The sequence below is a fragment of the Eupeodes corollae genome, chromosome 3 (genome assembly GCF_945859685.1).
Source record: "Eupeodes corollae chromosome 3, idEupCoro1.1, whole genome shotgun sequence".
Lineage (NCBI taxonomy): Eukaryota > Metazoa > Arthropoda > Insecta > Diptera > Syrphidae > Eupeodes > Eupeodes corollae.
Genome location: NC_079149.1, coordinates 95073906 through 95084094, shown reverse-complemented (window position 1 = coordinate 95084094; position 10189 = coordinate 95073906). Strand labels below are relative to the sequence as shown.

The window sequence follows — 10189 nt, the reverse complement described above, 5'->3', positions numbered from 1 at the left end:
TTTTTAAATATTTGAGCCAAAAATCAACTTTTAAAAATTATAGATGAATTGGGTAGGTATCGTTTTCCCCAATGACTTATTTACAAGCCTAGAATCTGTAAGCCGAAATCTCCAAATAAAAAAACCAGCTGTCGAAAATCCCCTAGCCAAAAGACCGAAAACAAATATAGTCAAGTAGTGAATCATACAAAACATGCGCGCCGGGCTATATTTCTTAATATTTCCTTAAGGGATCCATTTCCGCATTTTACCTTTGAAGAACTGTTTTCATAGACCGATAGACCATAAAAAAAGAAGAATTGGCGATAGCACGAAGGCCTGTGGTATACCATAAGAAGAGATTCATGATCGAAACACAAAGAATTTAAAAAAAGATGCATAAAGACAAAGTAAAGATGTGATAAGAAATCTGGTGGCATAGACTTTTTGCTTGGAATTTAACAAAGTCTAAAAAGTGCGACGAAAAAGGTTCTTTCGAACTCGAAAGCCATTAATTGTATATTTATTTTATAATCTGCACCTATGTCATTCAGTTCTAGGCAAATGTGTGTTAAAATAAATTAAAACCGGAAAGCTGATTCGAGCCTCTATTTTTCTTTTACCTCAGCATTATTTGCCACATAAGAAATTGGTCTTTAAAAAGTAAGGTAATGTAAAAGCCCCCTTCTCAAAACATCCATAGAACGAATTTAATATATAAAAATGTCTTAAAGGCTTCATTAGAGCACAGGTACCTAACAATACCTTATGATACACCATCATTACTCCAATAAGAACCTTAACAACAAAACAAAAAATAATGAACTGCCTTTTTCAACAATGCAACTTAAGGATATCTTTTGCATATCTTTTCCGGCATATTTCAAACCAAAACCTGTAACATTACCTGCCTGCCTGGCTGGCTGCCTCTCTGTCTGTCTTATTGTAAACAACACTCATCAACAACAAAAATATCTGTCAACACGAACAAAAAAACAACAGCAACAAAATCACAAATCGCGTGATACGAATACATTTCCCACCTGCATCAAAAATAAGTACCTAGTAGGTACCTCTGCCTGATGCCGTAAAAAGGTGTAGAAATCCATTAAATACAAATCACACTTCAGCAGCGTCCAGTTGTCACAAACTACACCAAAAACAGTGACGCCTAGAGCAGCAACTTTATAGTACCTTACCTACTACTTACCTAGATGCTATATAAAGTTAAGCTAAGCTAGTGATCTGCAAGTCAGCATGATGCAACACCTTCTACTCGTATAAGTGCCAAAACAACTCACTGTGGCGCTGCGGACAGTAAACTTCCGATGACATCTTAAAATGGCTGAAATATACTGTACCCTCCCAATTGACAGGCCAACAAATATCTGGTAGTCACACTCAACATACACTCGTACATGCCCTGAGCCTGAGCCTGAACGTGTTCTCTCTGCTTTAAGACTTTGCATCGAAATCGAATGCCAAACGCTGAACGCCAAAGTCGATATCGATATAGTTTGTTCTGTTGCATTAAGCAACAACTCGAAACTCTGGGGCTGTCCGCCCTATTCGGGGGAGTTATCTGCTGCGCCTGCCAAGACAGTACGTTTTCATTTCAGCAAAAGGGAATAACTAATGTGCGCGTTCCGCTATAAATTCTTTAAGAAAATGTCAATTAGTTGCGCACCTTTCAATGTACAGCACTGCTTTTGTGTGCCCGATGTTCAATTCTCTCTCCCTCTCTCTCGGACGATCGGACGGGGGGTCGGGCAACTGCAGGACAGGATCAGGTAAATCGAACGCATTTCAGGCCAAAGTGGCCAAATTCTCAGCATCATAGTCAGAGTCCCCATTGTCTCGTGCGAGTTTGGCTTTTGCACCAAAAAGTCAAGTCAAATAAAGGCTATGTGTTAGCTTGGTAACGTTTTAACGTGTCGTTCGTCCTATAATAAAGCTACTTGGGTTTCAGTCACTGTGAAGCTGGGAAACCTTGTTATCCTATCGACACTTCTGGTAGAAAATTGATTTGTTTTGAGGTTTTTTTTCTCTTAGTGGTTTGTATTATTCTTGTCTTGAGAGCCAACGTTACGTTTGTCCTGGCTTTTTGGATCTTTTTTCTGTGTATGTTTATTTCAGACTTGACGTGTGGTTACTTCTTCCAAACACGCACTGGCACTCATCCTATTTCAGCGGGTGTCGGCAACTGGTCTCAGTCTCGGTTTCGATCTCGGTCTTGGTCTGGATCGAGTTGATGATCGTCCTGCGGGACCACTTAGTTTTGAAATGATGACATAAAGGAAGTCTGTGACGTATCAATGGGACGGTGTGTCCATCGACTAATAGGGGTACTTTGTTATGGTCAAGCCAAAGGCCTAACCAAAAGAAGAGTGTTCTTCTCGTCGTCTTCACGTCGGTCGTCGGTTGTTTCTTATATAACAAGAGGCATATGGAGTTGATGTTGCGGGTCACATTGTTAGCAGGTGACTTTCGCAACCAAAAAAATAATTGCTTGGTTTCGACTTGGCATTTCCTTACTTATACCGCAATGCTTATGTTATTTGAAGAATTTATGATTCAGTAATTTTTCCAAGAGAATTCCTTTTAATTCGCAATAAATCATCGTTTGGCTTGAGATTTATCCGAATTTTTTAAAGATTTACTGTCTGTTTCCGTGTATATTTATTAAAATTAATTAGGAATTGTGTAAATTAAATACTTTAATATCGATCTATATGTAAAGTAAAAATTATTAAGACAAAGGAAAAAACACCACTTCTTTGTTCAATCGAATTCTTTATTATAAAAAAGAATGACAAGCAATTTTATGATTTTGCCTTGTGGATCGTGTGGAACGCATTTGTAACTCCAAGGTTTGTTCGTATCTAGTTTAGGTTCGCACCGCCGTCGCCTCTCCGTTTGGCATCCCTGTATGTTCGAACATTCTGCCGCCTCTCAAATTAAAATCACCATCCCTGACCATTCGAATCAACTGCAATACCGACGTCATCGGCTAATGGCTCATTTGAAAAGAGATAACAAATTCATTAATGTATAAGATAATGCAATCAAATAGAGCGCAACACCTATGTGACGTGACAATACATACAAAAATCCCTACTTTTGTCTCTCAATGAACTGTAGCGACACAAAATACACCTATACTAAGGTCGCAGTTAGGTATATTGTTAATTGTGATAATATAATAGTATCATTTTCGTTGACGGGTGAAAATAGATTCGTTTGGTGTTTTTTTTTTTTGTTTTTATTTTATTAATTATTTATTATAATATTTTAATTTTAATTGATTTAAAGTAAATTATGGTGCGTTTAATTAAAGAATTTGAATCGGTTGTGTTATGATTTAGACGGGTAAGTCCAAGTGTGAATGAAATTGATGAAAGGTATGTCGGTGAGTTGCGCGCGTACGTTCGGGTAAATTATATTTCGCGGCCGCGGTGTATGTTTGTTTGAAGTGAGTGTCTTTTACATTTTATTCTGTTGAAATAGTTTTAATTTTAAATTAATTATTTATTTTCGAATTCAATTATTTACATAGGACATGGCGTGATATTGGCGTGGTGTCGGCTTATTGGTGTATATATATATATACATACATGGAATATATGGAATATATATATTAACTACATAGTGTCATAGAATGTTGGAATAATTCGATTTCCAATTGAAGTGCGGGAATTTGTTTACCTTTTGCTTGAGTGAGTACTTTCACTCAAGCAAATGTGATATTATTGATATAAGAAGTGTGTAAATTTCCTTATTATTATCTTCCTTTTTTTTCCTTTTTTGAGTGATTCGTGAATTGTCTTTGGCGAATTAAATCGATTAAATTAAATTTGTTTTGATTGCTAATTGCATATGATCGAATTATAATTAATAATTAATAACCGGCGCGGTGTGATTTAAATGGTTTTTTTTGTGTGAATATATATTCTTAATATAAATGCGATTTGATATTAAAGTTAATTCAATTTTGTTGTTCGGAAATTTTGTTTTGCCGATGGAGTTTGACGTTTGATTTGTGGATTGTATTTATTTAAAATGAAGTTAACGTGATTTGTAAACAATTATTGAATAAAGATTATTTTGTTACAAATTAAAATTGTTTTTCGTTATTTTATTTATGAATTATTTACATGTCTTGTCACAGTGCAAATTTGTTCAATTTAGTATATGGTAATAAATATTTTAAATAAATTATTATTGCTTGTTTTGCTTAATATGAAGATGAATAATCTGGTTAATAATTCATTAAATTTTGTTTTTTATTGACTATTGTTTATGATAATAAATGAAAGTAATATAAAAAAAAACTAATTTGTTTTATTTTGTGTTCATGGTGTTTTATGCAAAATTATTGAATTATTGGTTTTGTTTTGTAGATGTGTTTCCTTTGATATTTATACATTGTATCATGTTTTCGATTTTAAATGATGGCGTTTTGTTCAGGGCATTCGGTTGATGGTAAAAGACAAATCTTCGCAATAGGTCGCTTCATTTGTCCATTTTGAGTTTTTACTATGACAACACGTACTAATCCGTCAGCTCCTGCATGTGTTCCTTCTATTCTCGCGAGATTCCATTGCGTTGGTGGAAGTCGTTCATCCTTGAGAAGAACTAAGTCTCCTATTTTAGGCAAAGCCTGGATTTTTGTCCACTTTGGTCTTTGTTGAAGCCGTGCTAGGTACTCAGAGTTCCACTTTTTCCAGAATCCTTCTGCTAATGACTGAACTCGCTTCCATCGTTCCATATGGCTGATATTGGTGTTTAGTTCGCCTTGAGGAACAGCATGTAGTGATTCTCCGACTAGAAAGTGTGCAGGGGTGAGCGCGTTCAAATCGTCGAGGCTGTCGGAGAGAGGGCAAAGGGGCCTCGAATTCAGACAAGCTTCTATCTGAGCTAGAAGCGTCGCGAGCTCCTCGAATGTAAGCCTTTCGGTCCCAACAACTCGTTTTAAATGATACTTGACCGATTTCACACCCGCTTCCCATAATCCACCAAAGTGTGGAGAAGCCGGGGGAATAAAATGCCAATCGGTAACGTGATTTGATAAGGTTTCTGCAACTTCTTTCCAATCGTGTTGTGCTTCCTTCAACATCTTCGCTAATTCATTATTAGCACCGACGAAGTTTGTTCCGCAGTCGCTGTAGATTTGCTTGCAACTTCCTCTTCTAGCCGTGAAACGCCGAAATGCTGCCAAAAATGCCTGTGTTGTCAGGTCTGATACTACCTCCAAATGTATGGCCTTTGTTGCCAAGCAAATAAATACGGCAAAATAGCCCTTTAAAATTTTTGCACCGCGAGCCTTCCAGGACTTCACTTCAATTGGACCAGCGTAGTCGACACCGGTGTGACTGAAGGGCCGAGACATCCGCACTCGAGCGGCAGGTAAGTTTCCCATCAGCTGTTGCATCTCCGAAGCCTTTTGCCGATAACAGGAAGGACATCTGTAAAGCTGATACTTAACGCTGCGCCTTATCTGCCCAATCCAATATTTTTGTCGGATGTAGCTTATCATCTGCTGGATGCCACCATGGAGGGTGTTTTTATGCGCCTCTCTGATTACCAGACTTGTGAAGTGGTGTTTGTTTTTTAACAAAATTGGATGTTGCGCATCATAGGATAGGAGGGAGTTCTCTAAACGTCCGCCCACTCGTAAGATCCCATCAGCATCAATGAAGGCATTCAATGCGCGGAGGTTCTTGGGAGTCTTGGAGTTCTCTACAATTTGTTGGATCTCTGTTTGGAACATCTCATGTTGTGCTGCCTTGACGACGATGATATGTGCTGCCTCGAGTTCCTTGGAGCTAAACGGACCTTCTATAAGCCCCAATTTCGGTCGACACCTTTTTGTAAATCGAGAACAGTGTGCAATGACCCGTACAACCTTGAGTAGGCTCGAACAGTTGTATATAGTTTGCAGGATACTGTTGCTATTTGACACATGAATGTTGAGTATCTTCACCGTCCGCTTTTCTTCAGTTGTATCACTTTCGATGGGTTGATGCGGAGCATCGAACTCCCATTGGTTCCTAAGAAATTCTGGTCCAAACCACCAAGTTTCCAGTGATTTCAATTCTGACGGAAATACACCCCTGGACGCTAGATCGGCTGGGTTATGAAGCGTTGCGACATGTCCCCAGCAATCGATCCCCACTAACCGCTGGATTTCCGAAACGCGGTTAGAGACGAATGTGGTCCATTTGGCGGGAGTGGCGCGTATCCAGGCTAATGCGATCGCAGAATCTGTCCACGCATACATCTTGACATCTTGAATTTCTAAGACTTGCTTTGTGTACTGTAACAGCTGAGCCAAAACTACAGCACCACACAGTTCTAGACGAGGCAGTGTTACCGTTCGTTGGCTTGGTGCCACCTTTGTCTTGGATAACAAAAGATTGACATGGATATTGCCATCAACATCAAGAACGCGGAGATAGATTGCTGCACCGTAAGCTTTCGTTGAAGCGTCACAAAATCCGTGAAGCTCGATTGCCTTGTTGGTCTTGCTCAACTTGGTCCACCGTGGGATGCGAAGCCGTTCGATCAAAGGGAGTTCTCTAAGAAAAGTGTCCCAATCCTTCATCAAAGTTGTTGAAATCTGTTCATCCCAATCATATCCAAGATCCCATAGTCGCTGCATCATTAGCTTGGCCGTGATGATGCATGGGGAAATCCATCCCATTGGGTCGAAGAGTTTGGCTATCGTCGATAACATTGACCTTTTTGTTGTTGCTTCTGTTGGCGGCTGTAAGTTCTGGTACGAAAAGCAATCATCTTTGGGATACCACTTAATCCCGAGCGTCTTAACGTGGTCGGCCGAATTGAACGGAAGTTCAAAATCAAGCTCACGATCTTGAACTGGGATATCCTCGATGAGTTCCTTTACGTTGCTTGTCCATTTTCGTAAATTGAAGCCCGCAGACGCCAACAGTTGCCTCGCTTCATCACGCTTCTTCCGTGCTTCTTCGAGTGAATCAGCACCGCTGATTAAGTCATCGACATACATGTCCTTACGGACAACATTCGCCCCCACCGGAAAATTTTCTTCTTCGTCTTCAGCTACTTTGGTTAGGACCTTGATAGCAAGGTATGGTGCACTTGCTGTGCCAAAAGTAACAGTGTTCATTTTGTAAAATTGTATAGGAGCAGTCTTTTGCTCTCTCCACATGATAAGCTGATAGTATCGGTCCGGGAAACTAACCAAAATTTGCCGATACATCTTCTCGATGTCGGCCGTAAAGGTGACTCGGTGAGTCCTCCATTTTAGCACGAGATCTATGATACTCGACTGCAATTTTGGACCCACAAGTAAACGGTCGTTGAGAGATTTCCCGTCCGAAGCCTTCGCAGCTGCGTCAAATACTACTCTCAGCTTCGTTGTGGAGCTTGCTTCCTTAAAAACGGCATGATGTGGCAAGAAATAATGAAATGGAGTTTGTAAAACTGCATCATTTGCATCTATTTCCTCCATGTGTTGGAGTTCTTTATATTCTCGGATACATTTATTGTAGTCCGTACGAAGCTTCGGATCCGCATCAAGCCTCCTTTCCAGATGAAGAAATCTACGGAAAGCGACTTGTCTACTCGTTCCCATTGCTGGGAGACCTTCATTTTTAAATGGCAATTTTACCTCATAACGTCCGTCTGGTAAACGTCTTGTGTTTTTCTTGAAGATTTCATCACAAACGATGTTCTCCTCGGTTTCAAGTGTCTGGAACGGCATTTCTTCCATTTCCCAAAACTTCTCCAGTTGTGAGCTCAAATCCGTAATTTGGACGAAACTTCGAATTTGCCGGGGAATTTCCGCTGGAACTTTCCCTAACACTATCCACCCAAGCTCCGTCTTTTGCGCGATTGGTCCCAATCCATCTTCTGGTCTTCTTATCTCAGGAAGAAGTATCTGAGCACAAACGTCACTCCCTAATAGAAGATCAATGGGTGCAGGTTCGTAGAGATGGGGATCTGCTAACGAAAGACCCTTTAGATGGTTCCATTTGCCGGGTATCACTCGTTGGGTCGGGAGATGCCCAGTCAGCGACTTGAAGACCAAAGCCTGAACGGCAGTCTCAAACGTCGAGTGGCGGGACGCAAAACGTACTTCGACGGAGTGTTGCGTAGTGCCGCTGCTGACCAATCCTAACCCAGATACTTCGGCAATGTTCCGTTGCCTTTTCAATTTCAGCAGTTGTGCGGCAGCTTCGGTGATAAACGACGTTTCTGAGCCGGTATCGATCAGAGCACGTAAAAGGCGTAGCCTGCCGTCCGCTGCTCGTGCCTTAACAACCGCTGTTGCCAGAAGCACCTGATGTGAGTGTTTGCGATCACCATCTATCGCGTGGTAATTAAACGTTTGTCCGTTTGACTGGAGCTGTTGTTCCCCCATCGGCTGAAACTCAGGCGCATTTGGGTTCACTGTCACTTGTAATACCTTTGTATTGTTTTGTAATCCCTGAGCAGATGTACTGGCTACAGGCTGTTGTTGTTGTTTGTTAATCTGTTGTGCGTTGCAGTGCAGCAAAGAATGATGCCTTTGTTGGCAAAAATAGCATGAACTAATTGACAGACAAGCTTGAACTAGATGGCCGTAGGATAGGCAATTTTCGCAGACCTGGAGCCTACGAACTGTATCTTTTCGTCCCAAGATGTCCATATTCAAAAAACGTTGGCATTTTCTGAGCGTGTGCTTACCTTCGTTGCACAACTTGCATGACAGCTGCTCTGCAGGGTTCGATTTGGCTGCTTGTCGATACGGCTGCTTAACAGCTTGCTTAGCGTGTAAGACCTTCGGTTTTGCTGCTGGTACACGATGCCTTATGTTGACGGATGGCTCATCTTTAGTCCGATACCCTACTCCAAGTTCCTGCTGGTCCGCAACCTCGAGAGTCCGGAATCTTGTCTCCAAAAAGTCCGTAAATTCTTTAAAATTCGGTAAATCTTTCCTATTTCCTAGTTTCTCTTCCCACAGTTTTTGGCTCATATTCGGCAACTTCTGGAAAAGAAACCAAATCAACACCGTATCCCATTCAGAGACTGGTACGTCCATGTTTTCCAGTGCAAGGAGACATTCTCTTGTTGTGTATAATAGATCTCGAAGTCCAGAAGCAGTTTCACGAGACAAGGAAGGTTGTCCAAAAAGAATCTGCATTTGGATATGAACAAGTATCCTTTTGTGATCGTATCGTTCCTTCAAAAGATCCCACGCTTTCTCGTAACTGGCAGCCTCAATTGCAAAATTTTGCAAAAATCGACTAGCATCACCAACTATGCATGATTGCAAAAAATGCAATTTGTCGATGTCTTCGAGGGCCTTGTTATGGTGAACGAGAGCTTGAAACCTGTCGTGAAAAGCTCGCCAGGTGGTGTATGAACCATCAAACTTCGGTAGATCGATTCGTGGAAGTCGGATTCCCGATGATGCTGCGACCACAGAATGGGGTGGAACACCCGCGGTTGTTGGAGCCGCAATAATTGGCGCGGATTTCTCTATAGCATCAACCAACTCTGCCCGATATTCCAGGTAAAGTTCGTTAATTTGATCATACACCACCACTAATTCCTCTTGTTTCAGATTCTCTTCAAACAAACCTGCTCCAATAATGGCTTCGTGATAAGATTTGGAAGTCAAAATGTCATCTTCCAACTTGCTCAGACGTCCCGAAGCATATGATTTTCCCTTACGCTCTTTTGGAGCTTTCTTAAAGTTGGTAAGTTCTCTTATTAGTTTGCTTAAAATACCCTTTTGGAGTTCTCCGTATTTGTAGCCTTTTGCTTCAGCCATAATACTTATTATATAAAATACTAATTATTTTACGTATTAAAATAGGAATCACGACAAAAGAAGACAAGTTTACAACACGTAAATGAAGACTTACTGATTGTCTGTTGCTGCTGCCGTCTTATTTGATGAAAAGCTGATGTCAGGAGCCTCCGCTGATGATTTAATTTTTTTTTTTTTGAGTTATTTATGTTTAATTTATTAATTTATTTAGGTTGAATTTATTAATTTTAAGTTTAGTTTTTAAGTAATTGTTCAAATTAAAAAGAAACCACTTATTAAATGATAGAATTTTATGGAAATTCAAGTCTCGAGGCTATATGTATATATATATATATATATAAGATGAATTGTAAATTCGATCTTTCTTTTTTAAATGTTTAAAGTTCAGGCACTCACTGCACACACTTATTG

The 10189-nt window shown here is 40.2% G+C and overlaps 1 protein-coding gene across 1 annotated transcript; it reads right to left on the bottom strand.

Moving 5' to 3' along the window:
* Nucleotides 1-4423: 4423 nt before the first annotated feature.
* On the bottom strand, nucleotides 4424-9778 carry LOC129950686 (uncharacterized). Its single transcript, XM_056062609.1, has one exon. The coding sequence runs from the start codon at nucleotides 9776-9778 to the stop codon at nucleotides 4424-4426; it is 5355 nt and encodes a 1784-aa protein (XP_055918584.1).
* Between the last annotated feature and the right edge of the window lie 411 nt (nucleotides 9779-10189).

Excerpts from the sequence above, each read along its gene's own strand:
- LOC129950686 (XM_056062609.1), bottom strand. The coding sequence starts at position 9,778 with ATGGCTGAAGCAAAAGGCTACAAATACGGAGAACTCCAAAAGGGTATT.